This window comes from Drosophila pseudoobscura, chromosome 2 (genome assembly GCF_009870125.1).
Source record: "Drosophila pseudoobscura strain MV-25-SWS-2005 chromosome 2, UCI_Dpse_MV25, whole genome shotgun sequence".
Classification (NCBI taxonomy): Eukaryota; Metazoa; Arthropoda; class Insecta; order Diptera; family Drosophilidae; genus Drosophila; species Drosophila pseudoobscura.
Genome location: NC_046679.1, coordinates 14,535,199 through 14,551,527, shown reverse-complemented (window position 1 = coordinate 14,551,527; position 16,329 = coordinate 14,535,199). Strand labels below are relative to the sequence as shown.

The 16,329-nt window shown below is 44.2% G+C and overlaps 3 protein-coding genes across 4 annotated transcripts in view; 2 read left to right on the top strand and 1 right to left on the bottom strand.

Moving 5' to 3' along the window:
- Window positions 1-1,072: 1,072 nt before the first annotated feature.
- Window positions 1,073-1,659, bottom strand: Jig. The gene has a single exon (XM_001358733.3). The coding sequence runs from the start codon at window positions 1,620-1,622 to the stop codon at window positions 1,158-1,160; it is 465 nt and encodes a 154-aa protein (XP_001358770.3). The 5' UTR covers window positions 1,623-1,659; the 3' UTR covers window positions 1,073-1,157.
- Window positions 1,660-6,233: 4,574 nt separating this feature from the next.
- Window positions 6,234-7,367, top strand: LOC4801724 (uncharacterized). Its single transcript, XM_001358732.4, has 4 exons — window positions 6,234-6,335; window positions 6,393-6,434; window positions 6,494-6,582; window positions 6,650-7,367. The coding sequence occupies exons 1-4, from the start codon at window positions 6,276-6,278 to the stop codon at window positions 7,014-7,016; spliced, it is 558 nt and encodes a 185-aa protein (XP_001358769.2). The 5' UTR covers window positions 6,234-6,275; the 3' UTR covers window positions 7,017-7,367.
- Window positions 7,368-7,898: 531 nt separating this feature from the next.
- Pde6 (phosphodiesterase 6) overlaps window positions 7,899-16,329 on the top strand; it is a 39,597-nt gene continuing 31,166 nt past the window's right edge. The window contains exons 1-2 of one of the 2 annotated variants that reach the window (XM_033384278.1): window positions 7,899-8,365; window positions 11,230-11,267. The gene's annotated coding sequence lies outside the window, so the exon portion shown is untranslated. The remainder of the gene's footprint in view (window positions 8,366-11,229; window positions 11,268-16,329) is intronic. The other variant, XM_001358731.5, reaches the window with a different exon arrangement.

Genomic DNA, 16,329 nt, shown 5'->3' with positions numbered 1-16,329 from the left:
GCCTTTGCAATAATTTGGGATATGGAATGATACTTCAGTTCCAAATCCTAGAAGAATGCTCCTCCCCACGTTTGCTAATATACCATATCTAAGTACAATAAAATAATCATAAAAATTCATTAAAAAAATATACAGATTGTCAGCTATAGGTTTGACTATAGCTTCACATTTTTATTTCCCTGGAACTTTTAAGAAAAATTAACAAAAAAGTTAAAATCGTATGTATTTATGCCAGACCAGCGACCGTTTTATCGGAAAAAGTCTGCTGGTTATCGGGACAGGTGTGGTGGTGAAGGCCGCTGGTTCTACCACGCACTTTGCATCACCAGTGCCGATGGACTGATGGCACAGTCAATAAACCCTGCTACAGTGGGATCGGCGGCGCAGGTGACTGCCTCACTGCTCCTCAGCAGGGGATCAGGCTAAGATGGTTGCTCTCACTCTCATCGTGCCCTCAATGTCTATATATGTGAGAGATCTTCCCAAAGATTGCCTTTTATAGTCTTTCGATTCTATAACCCCCGCCTATCCAAAGATTATTGGCAAATTTGCACAGTTGTTTTAACCTAATTATTATTTTTTTTTCTTTATATTTTGAGAGTGCGTATATCGAAGATATACTACGAGTAATACACAGAGGTACGATACTTTGTATGTGCTTCTCTAGTTTAAAAGAGATTTTAGTTAATTGCTTTTAAGAGAAAATGGGTTGTTTTTGTAGGGCAGGTCTTCCCACACTCGCACAATCAAGTGTGCTACGTAAAAGTATGTGAAGATAGATTTCGATGATACGAAATTATACATATTTAGGTAGATATTGCTTAATAAAGCCCCATAGCAGCGATCGGCAAGGCCCTATCTTGTCAGCATAGGTCGGCATAGAAGTGTATTCCCTGAATTGTTGCTTAGAATTATGCGATCCAAAACATTCCCTAAGACCAACAGCCTAGTAAAAGATATGGATGCACACGTGTCAATATTCTGTAGCACCCCGTTTGTGCACAATAAAGCTTTTATTGGCTTTGTAGCCTTTTGATTAATGTTTAAGAACCCTAAATAAAACACACTCTTATTTGGGTATGCAATATGTCAGTTTATTCAAGTTGTATCCTTGGAAAAGGGTATCTAAAGTTCAGGATGAGATGCACATCTCTCGCTTAACCTCTCCTGTTGTTCCTCCTCCTGGCTGCGCGCCTCCTGGCTGCCCTCCTCCTAGCGGCGCGCTGGCGCTGGCGACGACGACGACGATTCCTCCTCCTCCTGGCGGCAGCCGCATTGTTGGTGCTGCCGCTGCTGCCGCTGCTGCCGCTGCTGGTGCTGCTTGTGGTGCTGTCTGTGTCAGCGACATCGGAACCAGCCGCAGGGGTGGTCGCACCAGTGGCGGCAGTGGAAGGAGTTGTACCGCCCGCAGCGGTAGCCGGAGTTGTCGTTACTACGGGAGCCACAGTAGAGGTGGTGTCGTTCGCTGCTTCTGCCACGCACTCCGCATCGGTGGGACTGGTGGTACAGTCAATACACCCTGCTACAGTGGGATCGGCGGTACAGGTGACTGCCTCACTGCTCCTCAGCAGGCAGGCGAACAGGACTATGGCCCAGGCGAAGATGTTTGATTTGACTCTCATTGTAAGAAAGTCAATTGTACGATTGATAGATGTTCCACTGGATAGAATGCCTTTTATAGTCATTCGATTCAAAGCCGATCGCTTATCCAAAAATGATAGTAAATTTGCTCAGCTGCTTCTACCGAATTTCACTTTTATCGATTATTTGCAAAGAGTTCACCAAATATTGGCAGATACAAACACGTGCACAAGTTTTTTGAAATACTTTTAGTATGTGAATATGGCTTAAAGAGATTTGGCTCTAATTTCAACTCTTAAGAGAGCCTTTATTAACGCCTGGTTCTGCGAGATGGTTGATGGGCCAGATGTTAAATTCAAACATTTTCGTGTGAGGGTGGATGATAATTTGTTGTATTTGGTACTGAAAAAATGGTAAACGAGGGGGAACGTTGTGAGCTGCTGCTGCGACCGCAACTCTACATTTATAGTAGCGTGCGAGAGAGTCAGAAAATCAGTCAGTAAGTGTCGTCGGGCTCTGAGTAGCCGCTACAAACTGATGTGTTCCTTTTGGTTATTATAATGATCCGATCTGATCCAGATTCGGCAATCTGTGGTCATTCTCTATGATTGTGTGTTTTTAATTTTCTCGTATCTTTCAAATTGTGGATAACACAGATTTTCGTCCTTTGTTGGGACGAAAGGGGTCGGGGCGAAATTTCGAAATATACTTGTAACCGTGACATATTACAGAAGTCTGGATAATTCGTTGCTCTAGCTCTTATAGTCTCTGAGTATTAGGCGCCTTTAGGGACCGACGGATGGACGGACGGACAGACAGACATGGCTCAATCGACTCGGCTATTGATGCTGATCTAGAATATATGTACTTTATCGGGTCGGAAACGCTTCCTTCTGGACGCACAAATCTAATATACCTCGATACTCATTTTGAGTACCGGGTATAAAAATAAATAGCCGAGCTTTTGAAATTTAATGACAATCATTATAGGGATAAGTTTTCTAGAGGCTCATTGAGATAGCCAAAGATTTGGCTCAATCAAATGATTGAAAAACATATAATACTGTTCTACGAGATATTTGAGTGCAATGCTACTATGCTACTAGCATTCAAACATATTTGAGGCTTAAGAGAGCAATTACTAGCGAATCAGCTCATCATTCACCTTGAGCCACGGCTGCAGCATATAGAGCCTATAGAGAGCTCCATCCACAATTTGACTCGAATCTTGCGTCACATTCACAGCTCTAAAAGAATTAAATAAATGTATTTATAGACATCCACTAGGACTTGTAGCCCCGGGCACAGACAGCTCATGACTATCAGGCCCAACAGACAGAAGTCACCCGTTATCACATGTTCCTATGGCAGCGAGACTTCCTTATCAATATATAATCTGCGATTTGCTGATTGAGTTAGCAGGAAATTATAATACAGTGATGAACTGTTTTAATATAGTTATAGATCAACACCTGGCTTATAGGTCAACATTTTGATCGGAAACACATGTTGGAAATAGATAATTCTTTGGGGTTTCTATTGCTTAACACACCTATGGCGGGATATGGTCTTATACAAACTATAGCATAACTATTGTATATCAAGAAATGATTTACTTTCAGATTTGTCATAGGATATAATTAAAGCAAAGTTTTAAGAACACAATTTAGAGAAACCAGAACAATTCGGGGAGCTACTGGGAAACATTCCCTGAACTAACATTCATTCTTAGAAAACGATTTTCTTATTTGTCTAGATATTAATGAAATTATTTAATAACATTCGCAAATATAAATGCCATTATTCTAGAGAATCGGTGTGTATTCCAGAGTAAACATTGCTTCCCCTTTCCCAGAATTCCTTCTTTGTTGTAAGTTGATTATTCTGATGATACTATGCCATAGGAAATCAAAAAACCCTTCTGCTGATAGAGATAAGGCTCTAAGAGTTTTTAATGTAATATGGTGTATTTTTATGACTAGGTTTCGTTTTTAATCTTTGGATGGACGGCTAAGCTGCACTCATTGTAAATGATATCGATAAAGTATTTGTTTTGATACGATTCCCATCATATCTATTTTGTATTAAGGAAATCTCCCATCTACTGCTTAGGAGCCATCTTTTACACCTGCAATTACCATGTAATTACCCTGCAGCCAGATGTTGTGCTAAAACACATTTCGTTTTATTTACATACATTGACTGCTGATTTAATCGGGCTAATCTTAGGGCTATATGGACATATATACATATATTTTGATAAGAATGTGTTTTTGGTTGTTGCTGTGGGCTGCTGAATCAGTTTTCTCGCACACTTCGAGCTTTTCCCATCTCTAATGAACGGAATCAAATTTTTCAGCCTGTTGGCCTTGTACTGGCCTGGCGATAGAACCATAATACCCGAAAGAGTTTTATAGCTAATTTGTTTGTTTTTTTTTTATCCATATCAGGGCCACATCCCTTGGCAGAGTGACGGTCCAGATTGTGACTGCGACTGTCTGTACCTACAATGAGGTGGAACTGTAAACCATATCGGAAAAGATGAGCTGTACCGTCAAGATCTGTTCCCGGCCATGGCTTAAGCAGGACAGCATTAACGTCACGATCAAGTGCCTACTCGGGAGTGGTAATGGGGAGGTGGACTTGAGTTGTGGTTTTACTTGTTGTGGTTCTTCAATTTTATTGTTAATGATGTCGTTAATCAGCTAAAAATAGTTGGCGCCAAGGGAAAATTTGGTATTGTTGCTGCCGATGGCCCATGACAATAGCACTCCTACATCCAATTGGTCCGAAGGACGTGCGAATATGGAGCCTCTGAAATCCTGGCCATCGTTCACGGCTGTGTGCAGGACAAAGTCAGCGGTGCTGTAACCAAGGGCAAAGTTGTTGGTGGTTAATTTGGCCAATAGTCCGCTGGGCCCCAGCACGGCAGAAGCGTTGATCAAGGGACCAATCAGATTAATGCTGATATCTGAACTGTCTACTGTTGAATTAGTGACACTGAAAGTGGGAGCCACTGGAATGTTCGCAGCGTTGCCAAAGGACATCCCACAAATAACCAGAAATGTCAAACTCCACATGGTTATGGCTCCCATAGTGACTTCCTTTCACAGCTAAAGCTGATCTGAACAATAATCTGCCAGATGCCTGCCTTTTATAGCCTTATCTTACTGGATCTTTCACCGGAGCCCACAATTTATTAGGCACCACCAAGCTGAAGAAGTATAATTTGGTTATCGTAATATTTGCATAGAAATTTGCGTAGAGTCCCACTTTGCTGTTTATCTTTAGAGTTGAATATACTTTTGTGCTTGGAATGGTTCAGCATATTATTTGTATTGTAATGGACGATGTGGAGAATTAAAATGACTGAAAAGCACGGTTAAACAGACTGATTGCAAGTGAAGGGCACTGGAATGTACATATTTCCTACGAAAGATTAAAGAGATCCCGGCCAATTAATGTATCCTCCCAACCAACGGAATAGAGTGTGAAATGGAAGAATGGTAAGTGATAATCTAAGTAAAAGGAAAGGTGATAGAAGGAAAGCTTCTAATTATTCTATGGTCTCTTTTAAACTAGGTTTTCATACTGTGTTTGTATGCGATGTAGAAATTTACTGATTGTTCACTAGAAATGTATTTATAAGATTTGTTGATAAGATAGGATATTTACAGATCATTGGCGCTGTCTCCAGCGGTTCCTCCTTCTGGCGGCCCTCTTTCTTGCGGCCTTCCTTCTGATGGCCTTCCATTTGGCAGCCCTCTTTCTGGCCGCTGCTTTCTTTCTGGCCGCTGCCTTCCTTTTAGCAGTGTTGCTAGTGGCCGCTGCGGAGGAGTCTACACTGGAACTGCTGATGGATGCTGCTGGGGCGGAGACACTCGCTGAGGCTTCAGTTGTAGAAGAGGGGCTCGGAATGGCGGCTGATGGGGTGCTACTGGAACTGATGCCGGTTGATGAGGTGGAGCTAGAACTTACTCCAGGGGAGCTGGTGGAACTAGAACTGGAAGTAGTTCCAGTCGCAGCACTGCCCAAGGAGACCATGCCACAAATGGCCAACAGGGTCCAGCTCCACAGCGCTATGGCTCTCATGCTGGCGATCTGATCTGAATAATAATCCCCACTGACAGACACAACGCTTTTATAGCCCCGCTTGAGCTGATTGCACTGGATCTTCACTAATTAGGCACAAAATTTAGGCAGCTTGTGTTTTGTTTCCAAACATACATTTTTACAATAATGAATGCAATTTCGTTCTGCTATTATTTGCAATGAAATTTGCGTTTTCGGAATGTAAATAAATGGAGTACTCGTATTTATTTGGAGTATTTATTGGCTGTGCATACATATTTCCAAAGTTGAATATACTCGTGTCGTTTGTTGGAGAACTCTCATTCGCTTGGAGCGAGTTACAGAAACCATTTGAATGGTGTACGAATATTACGAGTGTAAGGGAATTTACGGCTTTGCGTGAGAGTTTTTGCCATGCCACGAGCATATTTGTTTCGTACTCGAATTGCTTTTTGAATAATTATCGTGACGTCACATCTTACTCTGAAGCGGAGCGAGAACAATGGACCGGACCTAATGAATAATAAGTATTCATATTTGAAGCTTTGCCGACCTGCCGCTGCTGACCAGCGGCAGCGGCATTGGCTGCGGTTAGTCGTTGCTGATCAGTGAGCGGATTAGCCATGGAATTGTGGAGCTGCTTGCTACTCAGCCTGGGGCTTACATCGATGGCTGGTCTGGGGGTAAGTCGGCAAATCGTAGATTAAGGTTACTTTAATGACTGTCCCACCGTATGACAGGTGTCCCTATGCGTTCCCCCAATGGACCACTGCATTGAAGATGTGAGTACTATGCCCCGGAACTATTTATTTTTCCACTACATTCACCCAAATTCCCACAGATGGAGGAGGCAGATGCCAAAGAGCGCTTCGACTATGTCCTAGCCAAATATGAGGAGCTGGAAATGAAGATTCCCGGCGAGCCAGTCGGGTGAGACACCAATTTGCACGCTTTGCGCATTCCGATTCGTTAATTGCGGCTTTCCCCCTCCGGGCAGATTGCACGGAAAAGTGGTTAGGCGCGCAGAAATCGAGGAGCATCACATTGTGTTCCGGTATATGGACAATACTCCACATGACATCATCCAGACCTGTGCGTTTGTGGTCACCAATGCGCCCGGTCACTGCGAGACCATTGGGACCTTTTGCTCGGCCTTTCTGCCCCGCCTGCCGCGTCCGCTGCTGGAGCGCAAATCGCTGGCCGTCTGCGAGGATGGCGTCCATGTGGCGGAACACCAACCGGAACCGGAAGAGGAGGAAGACCCCGAGGAGGATGATGACCAGCAGAACGATGAAGGGGGGGAGGCTGAGGCCGCCGCCACACCGACACCGACAGAGGCAACCAAAGTGAACGAGTTTCTCTGATTCCGACGCGGCAATCTCCTCCATGTTCTCCCACATTATCGTTTTCCAAGCACCCCAAAAGTATTCTACGATTACTCCTTTTCACTACTAACATTTCTCTTTGGCTGTTACCAATGTCATGGCTTCGCTTCAAACGATTCAGTTGGGAACCTCCGTTCCAGCAACAACTATTCGGCTTTATAGTTCGACATCCGAACGAGGCTCCTTAGATGGCGCCTGCGCTGAACGGAGGGGCTGCACAGTGGTGCTAGAGTCTGGCAGATATTTTGGGAAATACACGTATGTGCCTTGATTGTGTATCTTTTTGTTCAATTGAAATACTTTGTAAAATTGGTTATTTTATTGAAAAAAGCCACTACTTTTTACGATTTAGGCATGGCTGTATGAATAGTCTTCTAAATTATGACCAATTAACAATACTATTACCCTTTTCTTTATTAAAATTTCAGAATTAATCCATCCATAAGGATCCAAAGAATTCCTATAATTTTTGCTTCAGGTAGTTTTTATAGTGGAATATAACACCGCTAGAATAACATAAATTTGGAAGCACTGTAAGCCACAGAAATGCGTGAAAGCCATTGAAAAGCGCTCTCCTGCCGAGGAAAGAGAGAGAAGGCAGAAAGCTTGAGCCAAATAACAGTAAACAAAGCCGAATGTCAGCTGCTGCTGCTGGGAACGCTTGCTGGCTTCGCTGCTGCTAAGCGCCAACCAAGGCAGCGTTTCAGTTGTTTTCGGGCGCCAAAGCGAACTGGAGCAGCGAAAAAGAAGCGCTGAAAGCAGCAGCAGCAGCAGCGGCAGCAGCCACCAAAGCGCGTTCAAAGCTCCAATACGCTGCAGACAGACAGACAGATAGAGAGACTGATATAGAGAGAGAGAGAAAGGTAGAGTGAGAGCGCCTGCCAGCTTTTTGGGGACAGTGTCCCGCACAGAATTATTCTCTCAGTGCTAAAGTTGTTGTCGCGCTGTGCAAAGCTCGAAGCTCGTGGGTTGTGTTGCGTCGGAAATCGGGACAGTCGTCACACCGCCCACCGCACGCCGGCCTCGTCCAGTGCCACGCCACGCCTCTTGCCCCCCGCCCTGCCGCCCAGCTGCCACAAGGCGGTGTGCGTGCGTGCGTGCGCGTGTTGCCGCCGGTTGTAAAACCCAAAAGAACGGAACACCACAGCACAGAGCGAAAAAAGTGAATCAAACTGTTTTTGCATAATACCAATCGAACAGAGAAATCCATCTCAAAATCCCCTGGACCAGCCTGGTCTAATCAATGTGAGAAACAAACAAACAGCCAGCGTAATCTCGTATCAAATCAAAAAACTAAACATTCCAACTGGCGCGTAAATTAAATTATAGTACGTATGTTCTTGGTATATAGTATTATATTAGTTATAGTAGTTGTTGTGTTGTCAAGTGCAGTGCAAAGTAATTTGCCTCCGTTGTCGCCACCAACCACCCGCCCATCACCCGGCCACCCGGCCACCAGTCCGCCCGACCGCCTGTCAGTGCCCTCTTGCCACCGCCGGCTGTAGCGCCGCTTGCCAGCGCGTGTTATCAGCCAGCAGCGCAACAACGAAACGCGACAAAAACACAGAACTCGGAAAAACAACAAGAAGAGAACGCCAAAGTGAATGTGAATGTGAATGCATTTGAACTCGGCGTAAAAGCTCAATGTGAGTGTGGGGGTCTGAGTGTTGTGCCTCTGGGCCTCTCAGCTGAGTGCTGAGTAAACAATCCAACCAAAAACCAAACACAAATACGCACACAGTCTGACGAGGCCCACAACAAAGAACACAGCGCACACAGATACACCCACAAGCACACAAATTAGTATCTCGAATGTAAAGCAGAACGCGGGCCGGACCCCAAATCCCCCCGAAATGTGCGAATTATAAAATATTTTACCCTTGAATGTCATACGAATACGAGTGTTATTCGTGGGGAGGAGAGGGGAGTGTGTTGTGTGTAGTGTGTAGCGATAGCAGTATTAGCATTCGCCGGGGAGGGTAGGTGCGACGATAGCGGCGGCAACCTTACTTTTTAGCAACTTTTTGTTGTTGCGGTTGCCTCTGGGGAGCACATTCAGCATCACAGCCCCCTCCCCCCCACCGCCAAAAAGTAAAACACAAACTTTTCTGTGACGTGCAATACCTAAGGCAAATTACTTGGAGTGCTGCCGCCTGCTTTCACGCATTTTCCCGCTTTTCACGCGCGCTACTTTCCTTGGGTTGCCCTTTTTCTTGGAGTCCCGCCAGACGGCCTGCCAAAGTGTCTGTGAAATCCATTAGGTTTCTGTTTTTTTCTTTCTCCTTTTTTTTAGCATTGACTTTGTCAACGGTTCATTCGCATCCAGGGAGATGGACCCCACCTACATCCCGGCTACACTTGCCCCAAACGACCAGACCACTGCCAGGGCAAGTCTTTTACTTCATTTTAATGGCATCACTTCTGGCACTCACCCGTAGATCCCGCCCCACTGGCGAGTCTTTCCTTTGAGGATTTTACAAAAAATGTTGTCAAATTTATTGACTTATTTGTTTGTTATTGTTACTCTCTGGCCATTGTATCCCTCTGTTTTTTGGGAACAAGAGATTGTGTTGCTGTTTTTGAGGTTTGAGAAAAGTAATTCCGGATAGTAGCTTAGAGCCTTAGGGCAATAAATTCCACTTTTGACAACTTTTGAGAACTCCAATTAGGTTAATTATCGGCTTTTTATAATGATATGTGGGCATTGCTCATTGGATAACTTTTAAACTATTTATTATTAAGTCTACTAAGATTATTATTTCATTTACAACTCGATTGTAGTAGAAAAACATCCTTGTTTAGTTTTTCTTGGCTGAAACTAAGTATAGAACAATTTCAAAAGAATAAAAATTATAAAAGCAGAAATACCAAGCGTTTCCGAATTTCCCTAAAATATCGCTGAGTTTACCTTTTCTTACATTCAATGCATTCAAATACGATATTTGGAATTTATATCCAATGGATAATAGATCCTCAGTGATCCAATTTCAAAATTGTCGCAATCTCTATTCAAAGTCACACTTTAGCTAATAAAGAACCCAATTCGCTTTAGACGAAAAACTGTATTAGCTAAGTGAAGAAGGATATGAATGGCAGAGAGAGAGAGAGAGCCTTCTGCCGCCTAAAAGCTTTTAAAGTGCCCCACCGTACCTGTCTGTGGCCCCACACACCCGACCCGACCAACATTTCGAATCTCGTGGGAATCCCCTCGTTTGTATTTTTTATGTAATGCGGGGAAGGTTAAGGTCGCACGGATTTATATGGTATATGGAGTCCCGATTTCGGTGCGGCCGGCGCTTATAAATAGTCCTCGCCGCGGCCGATTACCCCTCCGCCATGCGGCATGCACTTCCAGGTTCTCGGCCGTTTGTTTGCTCTTTCGCTTCACACTCTTTTCGCGGCACGTGCCCGTGCTCCCCTCTGGCTTTACCCTCGTCCCTACAGTGTCTGCCGTTAAATGACGTTCATTGGCTTTTCTGCGAGGACATACATATGTACGTGTATTTGTTTTTGTTATTGTTCCTTCATTCTCGGCGTAGGCTCTACGTCTGGCGTCCGGCGTCCGCCGTCCGGCGGTGTCCTCCATCATTGGCCATAAAATGGTGTCTCTGCGCACATTTCGCTGGTCGCGTCGGCATCTGGTTTAACCTTGTCCCAATGCCCTCTCCCTCTGCCCCTCTCATTCTCTGTCTATGATTCTCTCATTGTCTTTACGAAATCCCCACAACCTTTGGCCCATTTTTACAAGTTTATTTTGTTCCACAAATTCTTGGGCATTCTTTGCATTTCATTTCGTTGTTTGTTAGCATTTCCCATTCCCTCATATGTCATGCCGCATGTCCTGCCTTTGCTGCCTTCCGTCTTTGTCCTGTCATTTCGCATGTCCTGCCTTCCGTCTTTGTCCAACTTTATTTAATCAGCAATTCATTTATTTAAACGCCCCGCTGTCGTTGCCCTGGAGACCATTTCATTTCTGCTTATTGATTCAGTGGCAGCTGCAGAGGGAACGAAAGGTTGAGATAGCAATTGAATGACAGATAAAACTGACTCTAATTCGATCTGACGCGTTCAAAAATATAGCCCCTATTTTCTCCTGCTTCAGCTAATTTGAGATTCTGAGATTATTTATAATCTATTTACCATGCCTATAACTTTTCATAGATTGAAATGTATTTCCTTTGCTCGCTTACAGACGACTCACCCAACAAATCAAAGGCAAAAACAGAATTGGTAAGTCATATTACGTATACGTATATTAGATTGCATCGATAGAGAGTGAGATAGTTTTGGAAGAAAATCTATTAATAGATGTCCCTCAAAAAAGAATAGTTGTAAACTTTAGCTATCGAAAACGGATGACATGGCCAGAAAACAACCTGTACGCCATGTCCTGGAAGCTGGTGCTGCTGCAGCTGTCGTGAGACTTTTAGATACACGGAAAAACAACCGACAAGATATTGGAAGAAAGTACCGAGCACCAGCACGGGGGAAAAGTTCATCGGTTGCCGTTTTGTGCGGCGCTTATCCGTCTTAGCCACTTTGAGTCGCGATTTCGCAAAGTTTTGGCCACGTTTACTTGGCTTGCCTCTACCCCCGAGACTCTTCCCCACCTCACCGCTTTTTCCATGGCTTTTCGACGGAAACAACATACGAAAAAGGGAGCAAAAAGGAAGTAGAAAGATAAAGGGAATAGCATAAAACGTGGCCCGATTCGCTTTGGCTTTGGCTCTCGTCCTAAATTTGTTTTTTGCTCGACTCCCATGGCGAAAATTATTGTCTGAGGTTGTGTCGCTTTCCCTGCGAACGCATAAATTTTGCTGTGCCACATGTCCTCCTGATTCCACTGCTTTCCCTGCCTTCCGGCCCCCCCGCTTTTTCCATTTCCCACTCCCTCTGTCTGCTCACATATCCTTTTACCGCTTTCCGTAGTTTTTTCTATAATTTTCTTCTGTTGTGTTCGACTTTTCCTTTTTTAGTTTTTCCAACATTTTCCTTTGCTATTTTTAGACCAAAATTGTATTTTGGTTTTATTTTGTGGCACTGAAGTTGACTCTTTTTGTGGCAGCTCTGAGGTTCTGGCCGAAAACCGAATTGTTTACCGATTTGAAATTCAATTAAAGGCTTTTGGCTTTGCTTTGCCCCCAATTTGTGTATTGATTATATAATAATACACCGAAATGCCTACCGCAGGCGGGTGTTGCCTCGTGCCCGGTGCCACATGGACGTTGCCACGCAAATACTTGTATTTTCAGGGAGCAACACAAGTACTGGTGGCCACTCCAAGCCCGGTTACCTGTTACGAGCCGACGGCAATTAGAAACAAATTTAATAACACACATTACGCATACGCCACGCGTGACACTCGAAAGGGGAGGCCATAGAAATGGGTCAGGGCTGCCCATTTCGACAAAGCGCTAATGGTGCGAGTAGTTCAGGGAGTTCAACATTTATAGAGGGATTTGTTGTGACAACTTGATTGTTCGTTAATAATATATCTTTGGATGATTATATGGTGAATATCACCCTTGTTTCTATAAGGATTATATGATTACAAAATATTCTCTTCTCGAAAACAAATCCTATGAAAATTTAATGGAATTTCTTTTCTTAACACTTTCCATCACAAATAAAGGATTATTCTCCCAGGATAGCCAAATAAATATTGTATTTCAAAGGCCCCAAAGAAAACCAAGGCGAAAGAGGATTAGAAAAACAAACACCATTGTAAGCTGGTATGGAAAATGCGGAAATGTATACATTATTATTGGAATTACAGTTCAACAAAAGAACAAAGAGAAGTAAATTCCTTTCGGCTCCCTTAAGTTTTCCAGCAGCTTAAATAGTTCCCTGATGCCAGGATTCTCGAGAGTCATCGCAGATCCCAGTGGTTCATCCATCCATGCGGCTATCCACATACCATATAGGTGTGGTAATTCCCTCCAGTAAACTCCAGGCGATGAGACAGCAGTAGAACAGGTTTTCATTTACCTGAAAAGAGTTGAGTGAGGCGGAAATACTGACTTTTGAACGCCTTCACACACGAGTCCTGGGAGAGTACGTCACGGCTGGACGGATGGATGGTCTCCGTGAACTTGTCGAGCGGAATGGGCATAATTAAATTATTCCTCCTCAGCTCTCCTGCTGGTGTCGTGCCCATTGAGTTAATTTGCGACAAGTCGAAAAGGTGCCAATGTCGACATTTCGGGCCAACTTTCAAGTATTTGGTTGTCCTTTAAGTCCGGCTGTCCAACTTTTCGCTGGAAAAGGATTAATTAGGATTAAAAGCGTGTCGAGTGGTTGACAAAAGCCCCGAACGGTTAACCAGCAACTACAAAGAGGCCAAAAGAGGCCAAAAGAGGAAGAGGCCAACGGTCGCCCATCAAAAGGGAGGAAATTTCTGAGGGTAAAAATGAAATAAAAGCGGCTCCTGACTCCTGGCTTAATCGTGCGACACAAATAAGTCAACCAGTTGGCCAACTTCTGGCTGCTGCCTTCTGCCTGCTGCCTGCTCTCTCTCGTTTTGTGCATTGCTCATTTAATTAGCATAATTCGATTTGATACTCGTTTCTTTTTGGTAGATTGCATTGAAATTAATTCCACATAAACAACACTTTGTTATGCCGCTGAATGTTGATCTTGCCCCCGAGCCACATTTAATTGAATAGCAATTTCTGAATTGGCTTAACTCCCTCGATTGACTCGTTCCCGCCACTGTCCGAGTCCCAGCCACCCCTTCAGCCACATTCCCCTAAAAATGGAATTGAAACTAACCAGATTTGTGTATGGTTTTCAATCAAATCAGTTTTAATATTCTGTCAAAGGTTTAGTGCGTTGATCTCAGGGCAATCAATAAATCAGTTTCAAATCCCACACAGCCCAAAGGGATATATCGATCTCATCGAATGTTTTAAATTGAATTTTTCACATTCCGGAGCTAAAGTTCACCCAAACTATACCTCACTAATCTAATGAAATCATTTCCATTCTGCTGACATTTAAGTTCTTAAAGCCCTTAAATGGGGCAGCGGCAACCCTTTTTCGGACCCTTGTGGATGGATGCTGCTGCCGCAGGAAACTGTCGGTGATATTAGTTAATGTTCTATTGCGGTCGTCCTCCATGCGGAATAGTTATTATGTAAATGGCCTATTCATTCCGGTTCCCCTGGCGCAGAAAGCCCTTCTCTACAGGGTAGAGCGGGTCTATTAGTTTTCGTGGAATCGTTGCTCTAGGAAATGAAAGATATAAACCCGTTTATAAGTGATTAAAATTGTCCCCAAAGAAACCCCTCAATGTTTAGGCAAGGGTTTGATGCTTTGGCTGAAAAGAAAGGGGTACAGTGCCTCACAATTTTGTCCTAGTCGTTGAATCGTTAAGCTGTTGATGGAAAAGTGGGTGACTCTGTGTTTTTTCAAGCCGAACTGCAGAACGCAGAACGCATTTGTTTGGCCAACAAACCGAGTGGAAAAAACTTTTAACTAAAATTCAAAAGGGAACCAAAAGCACACACACACACAGGCACAGAAAGATGGCAACTATAGAAAGTGGAAAGGCTGCGCGCCGAGGGGTGCAGACCGTAGACTTTGCTCTGGAAAATGTTGAATTGTACTCGAGAGAAAGTTGAAAATTGTGAAATGTAAGCAAATTGTGAAGACCAGACCCCGAGATGTGAGGAGATAAATGTGCATAGATGAAGGGTAGGTAGAACAGGCCACCCCCTGCCCCCATAAAATCCACAGACACACACGCACCACGAATGAGAGGCGGAGAGAGAGGGAGAGAGAGCGGACCCTGCCGGTTGCTGGCTTGGTGGCATCCGGTTTTCCAGTCTGTGCGGCTTGGTGCGCAACAGTGAGCGGTAAAAGTACTCGCTGCTAAGCAAATGTATGAATATTTTATATTGCAAATGTAACTAAATACATAAGCAACGCCACAGGACAAGCTTTCATCTTCATTCGAGCAACACTCCGACACTCCACCCATCAAATCTGCAAAAGGACATGTGTAAAAGTGTCAATGTGGAGGCGTGTGTGTGTGTGTGTGGGCCATGTGGCTTGTGTGGCAGCGCGGCAGTGTGGAGTGTTTGTCTGTTTCTGCGGTTTTGCAATTGAAGATTCAACCAGACACAGTCCCGTCTTGAGTTGACTTCAGCCGAGAGTCGGTTTCTGTTGCTATTGTGGCACGCTTAAGTGCCTCCCAGAGTTCGTCTTTCCATAAGCGTGGGTGCTTTCTGCTTTCGGCTTCTGCTTAAAATCTATGCCACATTGGTTCGTTATGTGTTGGTTGTCATTCGCTTTTTGTTTAAAGGGTCATGTTCATGCCGCTGTTTTGTTGCGCTTTTGTCTGTGCTCCATGTGTGCTTGGGCTTTGTGTGGCAGTGAAGGGCGCTTGAGGTTGCAACTAAGCGAACAGGAAGCCATGCAGACACACAGACAGACAGGACTGAGGCGCGCAGTTACAGTTGTAGCCCCCAGCTTGCTGGGGCATCAAGGCCGCTCCTCACAGCCCACGCAAATGGAACAAAAGAGCATCGGCATAAACGGCCATAAGCATATTTCCAGGAGCGTACATCATGCAACAATGTTCATGTAATTATGCGGCTCCAAGTCCTTGTCGTCCATGCTGTCAGTCGGCTCAGGTTGATGCTTTGCTCCGCTCAGGTTTACGAGTATATCCTTGTAGACAACGACCCTGCCCTGCAGCTGACTTATTATCCCCTATCCCAAATCCCCTGTCCCCTGCCTCATGTGTCGTATTTGTATCTGGATGTGAGGCAGATGCCTCAGCAGTACAGAGCAGAGCAGAGCAGAGCACGGACAACTTTGTGCTAATTAATAACCCTAATTAAGTTGACTTAATCTAAATTGCCTTTTTTCCGGTTTTTGTGTGGATGAAATGTGCCACAAAACTTGTATTTATGTGGCATATTCCCGTAGTCATTATTTACTCGGAACGTACTTAACAGGTCTTAAAAATGAACGTAAAGAGAGCTACTTCAAATGCAAATGAAGTCGTTTGAATACCTGGAGATGGAGATGGAGACGGTGACAGTGGAGAAGGAGGAGGAGGCCCATAAATTTCCGATAAGTATTCAAAAGCTTTCAAAGCATTCGCAAACGGCAAATCACGAGTTTCGTTGCAAATGCGGATGATGTTCTTGAGAGTGTTCCAGAGGATGGACTGCCTGATGCTGCACACACACACACGAAGCGTATGCAACGAGCAATTAAGCGAGAAAACGACCCACATCACGTATACGCCATGTGACACTAGTTTTCGTGTTTAATTACCGTT